Source organism: Priapulus caudatus, unplaced genomic scaffold (genome assembly GCF_000485595.1).
Source record: "Priapulus caudatus unplaced genomic scaffold, Priapulus_caudatus-5.0.1 Scaffold309, whole genome shotgun sequence".
NCBI lineage: Eukaryota > Metazoa > Priapulida > Priapulimorpha > Priapulimorphida > Priapulidae > Priapulus > Priapulus caudatus.
The window spans coordinates 274,728-293,459 of record NW_014577370.1 but is presented as its reverse complement, the minus strand read 5'-3'; the positions used below and the strand labels follow the sequence as shown (position 1 = coordinate 293,459).

The following is an 18,732-nucleotide window of genomic DNA, read 5'->3' as shown; positions in this document are numbered from 1 at the left end:
TATGTCCCGGTAGTCATCTCTAAAGAAAAGACATAGCGGTTGACCAATGTTGCGGTACTGTGTGTAAGCGGGAGCTTGCTGCTCTCGAACGTCCAAAAAAACACACAAGTTCATTTGGCTTGTTGATGGGAGGGGCTAGAGTGGAGCTCTACCACGTAGGCCAGGTTGTAGCTATGCCAGACTCATATTTGTACACAAAAGCATGGAGCTTCTCTGAAGAGAAGCCATGTGTGTGTGGTCCGTGAGGACATGACAGCTTAGTTTATGTAGCTGTCACCACATGCGCTCAACACTAAGCAACTGCGTATATCTGAAACAACGGGGAACACCGTGCTGGATATCCGATCCACTGGCAAACGTCAAGCGGGTTGGCTGTGGTTTGCTCCCCCCTTCTCGTAGAACCCTAGAGGTGAAGGGACGACGAACACATTATGTTACCGCGTTGTGGACACGTGCCTGGACAGCATCTCCTGGGGACGGTTTATCACCAACCGATTATGGGTGGTCTCTGAAGGACAACCTATTGAAGCCAACATGGTTCGAAGGTCCGGCCGTACCAGAGAGCTTATTTAAAAATGTCAATAACAACCCAGAGGACATGGACGTTGAAGGTAACAGAACATATTCCGATTTGGAAGTACTGAGTGATTCAGATGGTGAAGCATGGAGTGATGAAGACTCTGATGTGGAGGTGGAAGACGGGGAGTTCTTGTAGGAAACAACAAATTTTATAGAATGCTACGATCCAGAGTTTGGTCTATATACAGCTCTAATATTGACATGGTTGAGAACCTTTAATTAGACTTATTATTAACTTATACTTTCACTTTTTCTGGGGGTCTTAAAGGTGTAAAGTTAAGAAATCAAATATGATAAATGACATAAAACATGATGGTTTGAACAAAATTTGATAGTTGATTATTAAAATGGATTTTGATATACTACAATTAAAAATTTTTAATTACTGGATTGCTAAATTGAGAGGCAATAATGTGATTTGGAATTGTAAATGTATGCCATATGATGTTTCATTTTATAGAAATAAAATACCTTTGTGTTAATACCTTGTGATGATGACCTTGTGAGTAATATTTTTATTTTTATTTATTTGCCGTATGGCTTCATGAGAGAAACTGTTCAGGTGATTTTTCTTGTCCGCATGATTTTGAAGACACTTCTTCTTTTTCTTCCTTGGCATTATTAGTCCCACTCAAGTGGGGTCGCTGCAGTGGACTATACTGTATATATAACCACTATATATACACTGTATATGAGAAATGAAAGTGTTGAGAAGAAGTGCTTTATATAAGGGAATAATGTTGTTTCATCAAATCAATGTGTTGTACATTCGAGATTTGTTGAAAGATTCTATTCTGCAAATTAACAACATGAAAAAAAAAGGTAGAGAAGCAAAGCTGACCGATGGAACAGTGGTTTCCTCTCCAGCTAATCAGAAGTAGATAATAGACTATTATCTTCTTCTGAGCTAATCTATCTAAATAATGAAGGCCCGGGTGGGGGCAGTTAGGGGCGTCTGGTGGGCACACCAACCACGGAATTATTCTGGCAGTGGCCATTCACGATAACTGCGACTAAGCCGAACATTTCCCAATGGGTTCCAAAAGGTTTCCTTTCCAGCTAATCTAGCTCAATTTTTGGGTCGGGGGCAGTTGGGGGCGTCTGGCGGATACACCCACCACTGAATTATTCTGGCAGTGGCCATTCACGATACCTGAGGCTATGCCGGACATTTTCTAATGGGTGCCAGAAGGTTTCCTTTCCAGCTAATCTAGCTCAATTTTGGGGTGCCTTTCAAATGACCCCACTGACCACACCCACCAGCGGCTGCCCGCCAGACTTACATTTCCTTACATGGGTATGTACACGAATCATTGCTATATGCATGAAAATTGGTTTCCTTTCCAGCTATAGGCTGACCCCCCTGGGCTCCCGGTCTATTAGAGAATAACTCCACACACCAACTTAAGCGTCGTGTTTTTGCGCAGACAAAACGAACAACATACCAGTATCGCCAAGATGTCCGCAAGTATCAGGACATAGAAGACGTTGTTCCATCCAGTGGGAGATACGAGTCCAGCCAGCAATGGCCCAATTGCTGCACCCACTGATCCCGTGCCATCAATGATGGCCGTTACTGTCGCGAGGGCCTTTGCATTTCCCTTCAGAGACTTGTGAGTGCCAAGGTCAGCAGATACAGCAGTCGTGATTAGCGCATACGGTCCATTCACCAGGAGACCCATCAACATGAGCAAAGCTGCAATGTTGCAAAACTAGAATTGAACAAGTCTGCCTCAGCGACTGCGGTAACCGAAGAATGCGTTTTCTGTACCCTCCTTTAGACTCTTTCATCATTGGCAATCGTCAAAACACGTTTGAAATTCTCAGCACTTATATTCGATTTGAGCATATTAGTGTAACCAAGAATTTTACAAAAATGGTCAGCCAACTACGACACCAGATATATATATATATATATATATGTATAAACTGACTGTTGGAATCGACTCCCCGCCCCAAAATACCCCTAGTAACATGTATAACATGACTATAAAGTGTTCAGGTAAGATTTACACAATTTTCCCATAATCGCGAAAATCGGAAAAAGGGCGTGGCCCATAAAAAAGTTTCCTACCAACAAAAATTTTGTAACTTTTTTTTAGGTTTCATATGGACCAATACCAACACATTAGTGAAGAATCCAACTTGTTTCACTCGATTTCCCGGTAGAGGCCTTTTTTGCCACTTTATGACTGGACTAATTCGTCGAAAATGGATGCTCGGTGGTACATTCTGGTGCTATCTGAACATCAATGTCGAGGCCACAACACATTCCATGGTTCGAAATCAATAGCAGCAAGCAGCAGTTTTGCTGCCTACAAAGGTTAGTTTGCTGCCTGCTCTCAATGTAGGCAACAAAATACTTGCGGCCAAGAAATTCCTAATAAATCAAATTAAAAGCACCAACGTTACAGACAACTTCTGTTCGAAATGTCCAGTTGTTCAGGGTTGCTTTTTTTCAAATCGTGTTGAGCCCACATTACCTAATATACCACATATCTTATTTAACGTGTAACTTAGGTTAAGTATGGGAAACTATATTTGGAAAAAATGAATAAGGGGAAACAGGGCTAGATGGCCAAAACAGCTTCCTTATGGACAGAGGAAACCGGACAGTACTGTTGGAATAAAAAGTAATCGTTCTGCTAGGTGTTTCTCAAGTTTCTGCCTGGGTGAGTAAGTAGTAACATGTTCTCTGGGAAAAAGTTAAATTCTAACACTGACATATTCTAACGACCCATCAATTTTCTCCTTAAATTTAGAGTGTTCTCAAGAACAGCCTTAGCGGCCACAAAAACACTGAAAATCCCGGACCTATGGGAAATTATTATGCCTGATCCACTTCGCAACAATATTAGAACTGTGTTCAGAACGTATATAGACCGGGAGCCCAGGGGGGTCAGCCTAGCTGGAAAGGAAACCAATTTTCATGCATATAGCAATGATTCGTGTACATACCCATGTAAGGAAATGTCTGGCGGGTGGATGCTATACACCGACTATCACGAGCCTAGGTCGAGCCGTTTAGATTTGTGCCGCAATTCTGCATTTCCTCCCTATACCTTAAGTTAAGGAGGGTGTAACACGCCAGTATAAACATAACTCAGAGTGAAAGATAACACACATAGTTTATTCGTCCACTTCTTATTCCGCCATCTTCCAACTACCTCGATCACACCACGTGACCCTTCACACGTACAAGGCGGGAACACATAGAACAAGACTACGCGGTGTGATACAGAGGGAATGTTCCCCCTTCTTTTACACCTCTTGACCTTTGATCTTTGCCCCCCAGCTTCGACATCCCAACTCGTTTTCGGATTACCCCCCTACGTCCCGACTTTCGAATCCGTACGTCGAGCCGTTTAGATTTGTGCCGTAATTCTGCATTTCCTCCCTATACCTTAAGTTAAGGAGGGAATGTTCCCCCTTCTTTTACACCTCTTGACCTTTGATCTTTGCCCCCCAGCTTCGACATCCCAACTCGTTTTCGGATTACCCCCCTACGTCCCGACTTTCGAATCCGTACGTCGAGCCGTTTAGATTTGTGCCGTAATTCTGCATTTCCTCCCTATACCTTAAGTTAAGGAGGGAATGTTCCCCCTTCTTTTACACCTCTTGACCTTTGATCTTTGCCCCCCAGCTTCGACATCCCAACTCGTTTTCGGATTACCCCCCTACGTCCCGACTTTCGAATCCGTACGTCGAGCCGTTTAGATTTGTGCCGTAATTCTGCATTTCCTCCCTATACCTTAAGTTAAGGAGGGAATGTTCCCCCTTCTTTTACACCTCTTGACCTTTGATCTTTGCCCCCCAGCTTCGACATCCCAACTCGTTTTCGGATTACCCCCCTACGTCCCGACTTTCGAATCCGTACGTCGAGCCGTTTAGATTTGTGCCGTAATTCTGCATTTCCTCCCTATACCTTAAGTTAAGGAGGGAATGTTCCCCCTTCTTTTACACCTCTTGACCTTTGATCTTTGCCCCCCAGCTTCGACATCCCAACTCGTTTTCGGATTACCCCCCTACGTCCCGACTTTCGAATCCGTACGTCGAGCCGTTTAGATTTGTGCCGTAATTCTGCATTTCCTCCCTATACCTTAAGTTAAGGAGGGAATGTTCCCCCTTCTTTTACACCTCTTGACCTTTGATCTTTGCCCCCCAGCTTCGACATCCCAACTCGTTTTCGGATTACCCCCCTACGTCCCGACTTTCGAATCCGTACGTCGAGCCGTTTAGATTTGTGCCGTAATTCTGCATTTCCTCCCTATACCTTAAGTTAAGGAGGGAATGTTCCCCCTTCTTTTACACCTCTTGACCTTTGATCTTTGCCCCCCAGCTTCGACATCCCAACTCGTTTTCGGATTACCCCCCTACGTCCCGACTTTCGAATCCGTACGTCGAGCCGTTTAGATTTGTGCCGTAATTCTGCATTTCCTCCCTATACCTTAAGTTAAGGAGGGAATGTTCCCCCTTCTTTTACACCTCTTGACCTTTGATCTTTGCCCCCCAGCTTCGACATCCCAACTCGTTTTCGGATTACCCCCCTACGTCCCGACTTTCGAATCCGTACGTCGAGCCGTTTAGATTTGTGCCGTAATTCTGCATTTCCTCCCTATACCTTAAGTTAAGGAGGGAATGTTCCCCCTTCTTTTACACCTCTTGACCTTTGATCTTTGCCCCCCAGCTTCGACATCCCAACTCGTTTTCGGATTACCCCCCTACGTCCCGACTTTCGAATCCGTACGTCGAGCCGTTTAGATTTGTGCCGTAATTCTGCATTTCCTCCCTATACCTTAAGTTAAGGAGGGAATGTTCCCCCTTCTTTTACACCTCTTGACCTTTGATCTTTGCCCCCCAGCTTCGACATCCCAACTCGTTTTCGGATTACCCCCCTACGTCCCGACTTTCGAATCCGTACGTCGAGCCGTTTAGATTTGTGCCGTAATTCTGCATTTCCTCCCTATACCTTAAGTTAAGGAGGGAATGTTCCCCCTTCTTTTACACCTCTTGACCTTTGATCTTTGCCCCCCAGCTTCGACATCCCAACTCGTTTTCGGATTACCCCCCTACGTCCCGACTTTCGAATCCGTACGTCGAGCCGTTTAGATTTGTGCCGTAATTCTGCATTTCCTCCCTATACCTTAAGTTAAGGAGGGAATGTTCCCCCTTCTTTTACACCTCTTGACCTTTGATCTTTGCCCCCCAGCTTCGACATCCCAACTCGTTTTCGGATTACCCCCCTACGTCCCGACTTTCGAATCCGTACGTCGAGCCGTTTAGATTTGTGCCGTAATTCTGCATTTCCTCCCTATACCTTAAGTTAAGGAGGGAATGTTCCCCCTTCTTTTACACCTCTTGACCTTTGATCTTTGCCCCCCAGCTTCGACATCCCAACTCGTTTTCGGATTACCCCCCTACGTCCCGACTTTCGAATCCGTACGTCGAGCCGTTTAGATTTGTGCCGTAATTCTGCATTTCCTCCCTATACCTTAAGTTAAGGAGGGAATGTTCCCCCTTCTTTTACACCTCTTGACCTTTGATCTTTGCCCCCCAGCTTCGACATCCCAACTCGTTTTCGGATTACCCCCCTACGTCCCGACTTTCGAATCCGTACGTCGAGCCGTTTAGATTTGTGCCGTAATTCTGCATTTCCTCCCTATACCTTAAGTTAAGGAGGGAATGTTCCCCCTTCTTTTACACCTCTTGACCTTTGATCTTTGCCCCCCAGCTTCGACATCCCAACTCGTTTTCGGATTACCCCCCTACGTCCCGACTTTCGAATCCGTACGTCGAGCCGTTTAGATTTGTGCCGTAATTCTGCATTTCCTCCCTATACCTTAAGTTAAGGAGGGAATGTTCCCCCTTCTTTTACACCTCTTGACCTTTGATCTTTGCCCCCCAGCTTCGACATCCCAACTCGTTTTCGGATTACCCCCCTACGTCCCGACTTTCGAATCCGTACGTCGAGCCGTTTAGATTTGTGCCGTAATTCTGCATTTCCTCCCTATACCTTAAGTTAAGGAGGGAATGTTCCCCCTTCTTTTACACCTCTTGACCTTTGATCTTTGCCCCCCAGCTTCGACATCCCAACTCGTTTTCGGATTACCCCCCTACGTCCCGACTTTCGAATCCGTACGTCGAGCCGTTTAGATTTGTGCCGTAATTCTGCATTTCCTCCCTATACCTTAAGTTAAGGAGGGAATGTTCCCCCTTCTTTTACACCTCTTGACCTTTGATCTTTGCCCCCCAGCTTCGACATCCCAACTCGTTTTCGGATTACCCCCCTACGTCCCGACTTTCGAATCCGTACGTCGAGCCGTTTAGATTTGTGCCGTAATTCTGCATTTCCTCCCTATACCTTAAGTTAAGGAGGGAATGTTCCCCCTTCTTTTACACCTCTTGACCTTTGATCTTTGCCCCCCAGCTTCGACATCCCAACTCGTTTTCGGATTACCCCCCTACGTCCCGACTTTCGAATCCGTACGTCGAGCCGTTTAGATTTGTGCCGTAATTCTGCATTTCCTCCCTATACCTTAAGTTAAGGAGGGAATGTTCCCCCTTCTTTTACACCTCTTGACCTTTGATCTTTGCCCCCCAGCTTCGACATCCCAACTCGTTTTCGGATTACCCCCCTACGTCCCGACTTTCGAATCCGTACGTCGAGCCGTTTAGATTTGTGCCGTAATTCTGCATTTCCTCCCTATACCTTAAGTTAAGGAGGGAATGTTCCCCCTTCTTTTACACCTCTTGACCTTTGATCTTTGCCCCCCAGCTTCGACATCCCAACTCGTTTTCGGATTACCCCCCTACGTCCCGACTTTCGAATCCGTACGTCGAGCCGTTTAGATTTGTGCCGTAATTCTGCATTTCCTCCCTATACCTTAAGTTAAGGAGGGAATGTTCCCCCTTCTTTTACACCTCTTGACCTTTGATCTTTGCCCCCCAGCTTCGACATCCCAACTCGTTTTCGGATTACCCCCCTACGTCCCGACTTTCGAATCCGTACGTCGAGCCGTTTAGATTTGTGCCGTAATTCTGCATTTCCTCCCTATACCTTAAGTTAAGGAGGGAATGTTCCCCCTTCTTTTACACCTCTTGACCTTTGATCTTTGCCCCCCAGCTTCGACATCCCAACTCGTTTTCGGATTACCCCCCTACGTCCCGACTTTCGAATCCGTACGTCGAGCCGTTTAGATTTGTGCCGTAATTCTGCATTTCCTCCCTATACCTTAAGTTAAGGAGGGAATGTTCCCCCTTCTTTTACACCTCTTGACCTTTGATCTTTGCCCCCCAGCTTCGACATCCCAACTCGTTTTCGGATTACCCCCCTACGTCCCGACTTTCGAATCCGTACGTCGAGCCGTTTAGATTTGTGCCGTAATTCTGCATTTCCTCCCTATACCTTAAGTTAAGGAGGGAATGTTCCCCCTTCTTTTACACCTCTTGACCTTTGATCTTTGCCCCCCAGCTTCGACATCCCAACTCGTTTTCGGATTACCCCCCTACGTCCCGACTTTCGAATCCGTACGTCGAGCCGTTTAGATTTGTGCCGTAATTCTGCATTTCCTCCCTATACCTTAAGTTAAGGAGGGAATGTTCCCCCTTCTTTTACACCTCTTGACCTTTGATCTTTGCCCCCCAGCTTCGACATCCCAACTCGTTTTCGGATTACCCCCCTACGTCCCGACTTTCGAATCCGTACGTCGAGCCGTTTAGATTTGTGCCGTAATTCTGCATTTCCTCCCTATACCTTAAGTTAAGGAGGGAATGTTCCCCCTTCTTTTACACCTCTTGACCTTTGATCTTTGCCCCCCAGCTTCGACATCCCAACTCGTTTTCGGATTACCCCCCTACGTCCCGACTTTCGAATCCGTACGTCGAGCCGTTTAGATTTGTGCCGTAATTCTGCATTTCCTCCCTATACCTTAAGTTAAGGAGGGAATGTTCCCCCTTCTTTTACACCTCTTGACCTTTGATCTTTGCCCCCCAGCTTCGACATCCCAACTCGTTTTCGGATTACCCCCCTACGTCCCGACTTTCGAATCCGTACGTCGAGCCGTTTAGATTTGTGCCGTAATTCTGCATTTCCTCCCTATACCTTAAGTTAAGGAGGGAATGTTCCCCCTTCTTTTACACCTCTTGACCTTTGATCTTTGCCCCCCAGCTTCGACATCCCAACTCGTTTTCGGATTACCCCCCTACGTCCCGACTTTCGAATCCGTACGTCGAGCCGTTTAGATTTGTGCCGTAATTCTGCATTTCCTCCCTATACCTTAAGTTAAGGAGGGAATGTTCCCCCTTCTTTTACACCTCTTGACCTTTGATCTTTGCCCCCCAGCTTCGACATCCCAACTCGTTTTCGGATTACCCCCCTACGTCCCGACTTTCGAATCCGTACGTCGAGCCGTTTAGATTTGTGCCCAACTGTTGACGGACTCACGGATGGTCGGGACGCTCAAGCGATTCTACAAGCTCCATCTGACCATGTCAGATGAGCTAAAAATTGCATATCAATGAGAAAGATGCAGATTGTATATTAAACTGTCATTTCATTGTGGATTATTCAATACAGGCATGTCATGGAAACATATATAGAATATGCTCTATACGTGTGTTCATGGATGTACTGCATAACTGTGGTGTGGGCATTTTGCATAAAGGAATTATTTGTTAATTGATTAGCCCAACAATGTATTATCTCCGATATTTCCTATCAAATAATCACAGCCCAGGAAACTGAAATGGCGACATGACCACATCAGGAGTCTGATCGAAATAAGTTTGTTATGGTGATAGTGCTGATCATATGTTATCGACATTGGTTACAACTTTGGAAACAGGATATATAAGGTGCAGCTTCCAGGTTGAACCCTGGATTTTGAAACCGTGCGACTATGAGTAATAAAAGCCTGCACGGAAGTTATGCATAGTAATATTACATGCCCTATTCAGTAATGATGAAACAGACACACAAAGACTACTTGATAAATTGTATGTCATATATAATATATATATATATATATATATATATATATATATGAACGCACGCATGCATGCACGCACGTGCGGCCGGGCGTATATGCAAATAATGCGAGTGATATAACCTCATGATGACTTTATATATTCAAATAAATGATTAAAAATACATTTCCACAAGCACTGATTCCCCCTTTTCAATTACTACCCTTATGCATATAGATTTAAGAAGAACATCAAACTTCAAGTGACAACTGAACTGCATTTTAACACGCCAAAACTATCAACATACTGTCCATTTCCAAACCAATTTCCTACACAGGTAACCACGCATGGCCAGCCAGTCGACTGCACAATTCCGCCTGCAATCTGTACAGCCATGTAATAAGTCAGTAGGTGGATATTCCAAATGCGGCCTAGTCCAAACAATACTGTAGTGATCCCACTGAGTATCATTCCAAAGCTGAGCACGTATCGCAGTGTCACCCGCTCAGCTATATGCCCCCTGTAACAATAAAAGCACACAGGGCAATGTGAGATCTCAACCGTCAATGTTTTCCCACATTTTTTAATGGTACATTTAGTTTTGACAATAATTCTGGTTGTCTGTCGTTGACAGCAGTTATGCAAAGCTACTGCCCAGAAAAAAGTCATGCTGTCACGTAACATCAGTAAACGTATATAGGTCTCTTCAAATATTAATCCTATGCAGATACTGTACTGGTGTGTGGATTCAGTGAATACATTTCCAATAAAAAACTTAATAAATGCAACCAATGCCTGTCAGCTTGTTGCATAACGTTGAAATGTTGGTGTTGTGGAGAAGCGTAAAATTGGTAGAGGAAGAAACAACTCGAGTCAGGAAGCATTGATACGGAGATTGTATGCAATTTTAGCTGTGCACTCTCTCTTTTACTCTCTTTTAACATGCATCTAACATCATTACAGTTACGCCAACTTACACAAAGAACATGCCAATCGCATACGAGAAGAGATATCCATAGTTTAAGGCTCCTTCCAGTTCCATATAGTTAGAGTGATCTGCAGCAGTATTTAAACGTTTAGGCTCAAAATCAGGGCATATTATGATCAAAAAGTTATCCAAGTAAGCAACCAAACCTAAAAGTTCACATTAGCTTCCCCACAAGACAAATAACCCTGGTGACTGCAATCACATATATATATATAATAACAAAAAACAGTAATAAAAACATTGCAACCAAAAAATGAATAGTTCACGAATACTAGTTAAAATCTATCATAGACAATTCCAGAATGTAATTGCCACTACAACTCAATCGACTGTACCAATGAGGAAACAAGGAAATTAAGGAACCGGCACAATCTTTTCACCATTACTATAAAGATATTTGACACCAATACCTGCTAGTGAAACTTACCAAATGGTGCCCAGTCGCACGCGTTAGGGTCCGAACTGTTAAAGCCTGGTAAGGCTGAGCAATTTCCATGAAGGACATTCTAACAGCAATAAAATGAACACATATTTAGTGTAATTTTATCACGTGCACATTCGCAGTGTATATAGCACACGAGAAGAATTTGCTCACGATCAAGTTTCTTTATTTGACAGATATATATGTTACACCATCAATCACTTTTAACTTTAAAACTGTGACAAACTACAAAACCTATGCAATTAATGTGATAATTGACACATTACTGTAGTAGAAATTCATATTTTAAATAATGAAATGTGCTCGCGTGTGGAGGATAGCCCTTTAACATTGGTAATAGATGTGAACAGATGTGCATACCTGTACAATACTAATGGGCTTCCTTGACAAGTGATAAGCAGTATAGCACAAGAAAGTGAACACCAAGATATAACTTCTGTACCTGTGGGAGATCAGTAAGCCATTGTAAACCACATTCATTATTAAATAGCATATTACACGTATAGAGATACTTCAGAAGGCAATGAGGGTGACCAATACTGTAATGAAGTCAATTCGTCACTTAGAGTTCAGAAATGATCAGCAAGAAAATAAGGTAGGTACCTCCACTCACACAGTAATCGGGGTCAAACTTGGGCCCTTAGATTCCAACAACAAAAAACAATTAGGAAAATCACTAAATAAGGATGTGGAGAGGGTGGGAAACTTGACAACACAGTATTCTCATTGATACACAATATATGCATGTAGATTTCCATAACCTTCTTACCAAACGTTTTTGCTGTGGCATTTACAGCAAATTTTGTCCACCACCTGGATGCCCAGTGGGGCTGTCATGTTGATGACCCTTGCAAGACGTGATGGCTACTGAAACTATATCTGTGCAGACATTCACCTAAAAGAAAGTTACAATGCTAAGTATATAGAGATCCTACGTGTTGTGGATAAGAGATGACCCCAATATTTGATCTATTCAGTTGTTACTGTATCCACGGATAATAGCCGAATGAAATAAAAAGTCCATATATATATATATATATATATATGCACTTAGGGGCCTAGTTGTAGCAAGGAATAAATAGACATATTATTATAGTAAATCTATAGATTAGTGCATTATTAAGTTTGTTGTTGAATCAATACCTGGGCCTATGCAGAGACAAAATTAAATCACGGTAGATGCAAGTAACAACAATTAAAAATAAACTATAGATCACCAACTTCTCATTAAATCAACTACAGTAATTCTTGATGCAACCATAGGATGCAACACATACATTACATGGCTTGCAACCATGTTTCAGTGTTTGCAAGATATTGTAGTATAACTCTATTTATCCTAGGTAGGCATGGGACCCACAACTAATGTAGTAGAGAACAGTACTACATTCATAGGTAGAACTAGCTGTGGGAATGCAGTGAAAAATCTCGGACAGTACCTTGGTACTATCGATTTATACCACGTACAAACTGCAAAATTTTATCCCACATCAAACTGGTATGGGCCTGTTGCGCGCCAATCGCGCACCAAATTGTAGCGTACAGACACCAGGGTGGTCCACAACCTAAAATTCAAACATGTGAAACTGGGAACTTTAGAGGAGTACTTTGGTTATTATTTGAAATTATGTGCGCGAAGTGCACATCACATGCGCGAAGCGCGAAGTCACTTGCGGCCGAGGTCCAGCTCAGGGATTTTAGATGCTCTCTGGTGCAATCTGAGCCTTATTTTGGAGCATTTTTGCACAAAATTTATGACCTATATTTCAAAATAATTTGGGTTGAGTCAAGAGTCATGAGTCATTTTTCATTGTTCAAATTGTATACTAGTGTGAATGTAACCAGTAAAATGTTATAAAGCAATGTGCAAAAAATACAAATAAATATACTATAAGGTGAAACCATATTTCGCTATATTTTATTCGGATTGAGCGCCGTTAATGAGTAGAAAATCAAATATCGTAATAAAGGCTTTAAATTCCCAGTTTCCTTTTCCTAATTGCTGCCCAGGCATCTGCTGCCTCATGGAAGGGGAAGTCCTGAGCTGATGGGCCTTCCACAGACACCATCATAAGGGCATTTAGTGTGTTCTGATTCAGTCTTATTAGAAGTCTAGTTAGAAGGAATCTGATGAAATAGGCTGGTTATTGTGAGCTGTTTTTTATTCATAGCAGATTGCGAAGCGCTATGATATGAGGCTCAGGACAAGTGAAATTAAGTCTATGTCAGACAAGTTATTCGTTTGGCTAGTTGCCCGATTGGACAACTAAAAAATTTCTAGTTGTGTAATATTCCTAACATCCTTTGAGCCAGGGCGCTATCGCACGACATTCTCACATTATATTTTCAATATATAACGTCGCCGAAAAAAGCGGCCCGAAAGGCACGCGTCAGTGGCTGTGCACATCGATGCTGCGTACTATGGGGCGCCAAGTGTAGCATGACTGATTTCGTTACGAAATCAGCTACTGCGAGTGATTTTGTTACGAAATCATGCTACACTTGGCACCCCTGGGCGCCAAGTGTAGCATGACTGATTATGTTACGAAATCAGCTACTGCGAGTGATTTCGTTACGAAATCAGCTACTGCGAGCGATTTCGTTACGAAATCACTATGGGGCGCCAAGTGTAGCATGGGGGTACGTGCGTGTACCCGCGTCAGGCTTCTCCCTACGTTGCGCAAACCGGGCGCGCCTGCCCCGTTTGGGAAAACTCCCTCACCCCCGTTTCAATCGTTGCGCCACGTTTAAATTTTTTTTATTTTTTATTAATGGGAATGGCTACATGAGGAACAGGCTGAGTGAGTCAGCTTTGGAGGCGCTGCTGCTACTGGCAATTGAGGGGGCCACCTCGGCAAGAATTCCCATTCGACCCACTGGCAGCAAGATCAAGTCCGCACAGGTCTGCAGCTACAGCACACACGCATCTATTGACTATATATATAACAACGTTATATGGTTATATATAGTTGTTATAGTAGTTATAGTTGTTATAGATTAGCATATACTTTCTTATATAGTAGTTATAGTTGTATAGTAGACTATCAGTTGTATAGTACAGCCTCGACACTACACGGTTGTCCGATTGGCCCGGGACAAGTGAAAGTCTATGTCGGACAAGTTATTCTCTTGCCTATTGCCGATCGCGACAACTGAAAAGTTCGTTGTTTAATATTTCTTAAAGGCATAATTCGACCATCGATATGCACAAGGTTGACGAATGCTACGAGTACTGCACCTTGTGTCAGTTCAATAAAGTACATTACCTTATAAGCCAAAGCGTTTAGCTTTTGTGTCCAATATCACTGCTGCGTTACTAAGAAAAATGTCATTGAAATCGCAGTCCAAGAAATCGGTTGTTGGACAGTTACAAACGCCATGCGAGCCGTAACCGGCAAACCGGCGAGCGGATGTCATACAGATTATAGTGCACCGGACATTTTCGCACGTATGCGTCGGGCCGTCAGTGATTTCGATCCATTAGTAGGTCTGAGTGCCGATTCCGTACGGTTATGGTTTTACTTTGGGTGATTGCGAATAAATAGAATATTACGGAGTTCTTGACGATTACAAGCAACATATAATTATGTGGCAACTAGGCAAATAATAACACTAGGCAAAACAATTACCCGCCGGACAACAATTCGATGCTTCAACATCCGGCTAGCAAACATGTGACGTACACCGAAACGAACTCGATGTTTATTTTCGTTGGCTATAAATTTTAGCGTTGTCGCCAGATTACCAAATTTTACGGACTGGTCAATTAGACATTTACTGCTAATAATTAGCAGTCGATATTGAATGCTTGAGAGCGTATGCTGAATAACGCGTTTGGCTATAAGGTAATGTACTTATTAACTACACAAGGTGCCAGGTACTGCTAGCATTCGATCAACTATGGCCCAGTCTCGATGAGGTCAATTTGAATGGCCTTTAATATCCTCTGAGCCAGGGCCGCTATCGCACACATTCTCACTTCAACACGTTTCAAAGGTCCTGAAAAGCACCACCATGCCTACACATTACCAGATGATTCAGAAGCGGCAATGCGATACCCCCTGGCGGGGCCATGGGGACATTGATTTATGTACTTGGGGTGGTGGGTTACATTGTTTATAATGTCGCGTTGGAGCATATTCATTACTGAATATGTAGGGGGTGGCATCGCTACGATGAGTGAGGCGACAGCAAAACTCTTCGTGTGTGAGGAAAAGCAGGCAATCGGTAATGAACACAACAACTCACCCGTGCAGCATGAAAATCATAAACGTTGAATTTCATTACGATTTTACATGATCTGTGATTTACTCGTAGTTAGTATAATTCATAGGATATATTATAAGTATCACCACACCTATCTTGCACGGTCTGAAAAGTTGGTACAAACAATTGGTACATAACACAGATTTCTCTAACCTGTCTATAAGTCGCACCCCCTGATTTTTTTATTGGAAGTGTGTACAAAGCCGCGGTTTATACACAAGTAATACGATATATAAATACTGCAAGTGTTAATACACACCGCAGCACGCATGCAACGCGCGCGCCAGACACACTGCTGTCAATGCTCGCAGCACCTATATGCACGCCCAGGGAATACTGGCAAATATCAGGAGTGTACAATTATACATTAATATAGTATCTACATCTATTAATATGTTATATATGTATATATATAATATATCCTATCTATATATAATATTCAGATCTCTATATTTACACTCCTGATAATACTGATAGTTGTGCACTGCAACCAAACACCGAGCCGCATTTAATGGCTCCTCAGATTGCACAAGTCAAAGTTATTGGCAACCCAAGTAAAATCAAACCATCTAGGGCACAAGTAAACAAATTGCTTCCTTGTTGCGACGGACAACCAGATCTGAAAATAAGCGTCGAGGCCTGTAGTAGTTATATATAACTATATATAATGTTGTTATATATAGTCAATAGATGCATGTGTGTTGTAGCTGCAGGTGCGGACTTGTTCTTGCTGCCAGTGATTCGACCAGGCCCCCGGACCCCCCTAGTTTCCCCTCCCCCTCCCCCTGTGCGTGCGTGTACCCGCGTGTACGTGCGTGTATCTCCATGTACCCGCGTGTACCTGCGTGTACGTGCGTTTATCTGCGTGTATCTGCGTGCACGTGCATGTACCCGCGTGTACGTACGTGTATCTGCGTGTACGTGCGTGTATCTGCGTGTATCTGCGTGTACATGCGTGTACCCGCGTGTACGTGCATTTACCCGCGTGTACGTGTGTGTACCTGTGTGTACCCGCATGCACGTGCGTGTACCCGCGTGTACGTGCGTGTTCCCGCGTGTACGTGCGTGTACCCACGTGTACGTGCGTGTATCCGCGTGTATCTGCGTGTACCCACGTGTATCTCCGTGTACCCGTGTGTACGTGCGTTTATCTGCGTATATCCGCGTGTACGTGCGTGTACCCGCTTGTACGTGCGTGTATCTGCGTGTACGTGCGTGTATCTGCGTGTACGTGCGTGTACCTGCGTGCACGTGCGTGTATCCGCGTGTACCCGCGTGTACGTGCGTGTATCTGCGTGTACCCACATGCACATGCTTGTACCCGCGTGTACCCGCGTGTACGTGCGTGTATCCGCGTGTACCCGCGTGCACGTGCGTGTAGCCGCGTGTATACGTGCGTGTATACGTGCGTGTACATGCGTGTATCTGCGTGTACCCGCGTGTACGTGCGTGTAAGTATGTGTGCCAAGTTGAAAACGTAGTGTTAAGCAATAAGCGAGAAGGGAACTTGTGGCTAGGCCTACGGTAGTCCGAGATTCCTCTGACCAATGCCCACACTGATGATTTTGGTGGATTTGGTGTGGGTTAGGGCCACACTAGCTCTAGTACTATAGCCCGCGGATCGCTGCCGCAGCGATCCGCGGGCTATAGTACTAGAGCTAGGGCCACACCAAATCCACCAAAATCGTCGGTGTGGGCATTGGTCAGAGGAATCTCGGACTAGGCCTACGTACGGTACGCACTCGGTAGTATTTGTGAATGAGCGTTCATAATCATATTAATTGGTATTATTTTCAGTTTTTACGTACTGACTTAGTCCGCAAATGCAGACGTAAACTCCGCTTTGCTAATCTGAGGGTGCGGGTTTATTACCCATTACTGGGGTCTGCGTCGGCTCGGACTAGTACTGACTCTGACACTGTTCCAAGATCCTGTGTATAATATATGCCACGTTGTTACCGATATGAAGTTATGAACACATAGTATTGTTGAACACGTTTGGTAAAATACCTTTGACGTCAGGTTACTTCTTTTGGATTACGTCATTGGATTAACGTTGCTTGTCAAACGACATGTAGTGATCTGCGAACAGATCTGCATTAGTCATTACGTGATTTCCACATTACAGGCAGAGGTAGGCTACAGCAAGGAGCTATATATAAACATATATATAGCTCCTTGGGCTACAGGAGTGCATTCCTGCCGGTAGATGGCAGAGCTGTCGTATTATGTAGGAGGTAAACACTAGAGACAGTCCCGCTAGTCTGTGCATAGATGCTTGTGCATATCAGTTATCTATTGTCTGTGGTCTACCTCCCTCAAACTGTTTACTTCGTTAATAAACCATTAGTGTGATCGAGCCGTTTCACTCGCCGAAACAATTTTTTTAATCTTATGAAGTTATGAGACCCGGCTGATTCCTGGTGTGCTCATAGAAATTCGTGGAACTGGAGGCCCCGGAATTCATGGAACTTGCGGCCCAAGCCAGGGGTGTGCACGCATGTCATAGGGGAAGTGTATGCCGTACTCCGTACCGGTACGTATCTATGGCTATGCGTCCGCCACTGCACCGAAGGGAAAGAAGGCTATAAATACGTGTCGGCATCATGAATACCACCACCACGGGTAAGGCAAGCGTGGCCGCGATTTAGACACGCACTAGCACTATATTACCTTTTCCGTTTTCGACCCCTTTTCGCTTCTCACGACGTGAAACAGTCGATCGTTGGAAGCCTGGTCGGGTTATCCTCACTCTATATAGGCCGTGTTCCTTATCAAGTTATCTAACCATTTACTGATTTAGCTATGGAATGTGATCAGTACTGACAGTAGGCCTATAGTGAATTACTTGCATCTAGATTGTAAACAAACAACAATTGATACACTACATCCATCTGTCTAATTTCTCTGACTGGCTGTGTCACCCCCCCCCCCTACATACACTAATGAATCCATCCGCCGGTCTATAGGCCTATATTCCGTATCCATCAATACATCTGTTCATTCGGCATCCATCCAGAGAGACCGGGTACAAGATGGCGTTGCGCAAAAGATGCGTTGTTCCCCGACCGCCAAGAGCGGTTAAACCGCGCACTTCCGCGGGACTGGGCGCACGCGACCGCGGTGTGTTGTATGTAGTATTTCGCGCTGCCCGCTATACGAATTCGCGCGCCGAAGGAGGGCGGGCGCGCGAATCCGTATAGCGGGAAGCGTAACATCGCGCAGTTTTCGTCACACCTACACCGGCTCGGCTACGGCGGGCATTTGCTGCTGCTGCTTGCTTGTTGCGCGCTGCGCGGCAGGGGCGAGTATTTGTTGCTGCGGCTGCTTTGCCAGCAGTATCTACAGATTAGCTACATGTAAAAACTGGCACGGCCACGCCACCACGTGCTCGCAGTATTCGCCGGCCAGCGAATTTGTTTTTCGCAAACGGTATAACATAGCAAAGAATATAGCGCCTTGTGATTGGTTGCTTCGATTTGCTTTGCCATTG

At 44.4% G+C, this 18,732-nt stretch overlaps 2 protein-coding genes across 2 annotated transcripts in view; one reads left to right on the top strand and one right to left on the bottom strand.

The window, feature by feature from the left end:
- LOC106808852 (sugar phosphate exchanger 2-like) overlaps nucleotides 1-17,404 on the bottom strand; it is a gene marked incomplete at its 3' end in the record, with an annotated part of 29,773 nt that extends 12,369 nt beyond the window's left edge. Inside the window, 6 exon segments of the mRNA XM_014811738.1 lie at nucleotides 9,851-10,063; nucleotides 10,521-10,599; nucleotides 10,959-11,037; nucleotides 11,334-11,415; nucleotides 11,743-11,868; nucleotides 17,250-17,404. Coding sequence (XP_014667224.1) covers nucleotides 9,851-10,063; nucleotides 10,521-10,599; nucleotides 10,959-11,037; nucleotides 11,334-11,415; nucleotides 11,743-11,810 — 521 coding nt within the window.
- Nucleotides 17,405-17,492: 88 nt separating this feature from the next.
- The window catches only part of LOC106808850 (NACHT, LRR and PYD domains-containing protein 12-like), a gene marked incomplete in the record, with an annotated part of 25,010 nt that continues 23,770 nt past the window's right edge, over nucleotides 17,493-18,732 (top strand). Inside the window, 1 exon segment of the mRNA XM_014811735.1 lies at nucleotides 17,493-17,864. Within this exon segment, the coding sequence (XP_014667221.1) occupies nucleotides 17,846-17,864 (19 nt within the window).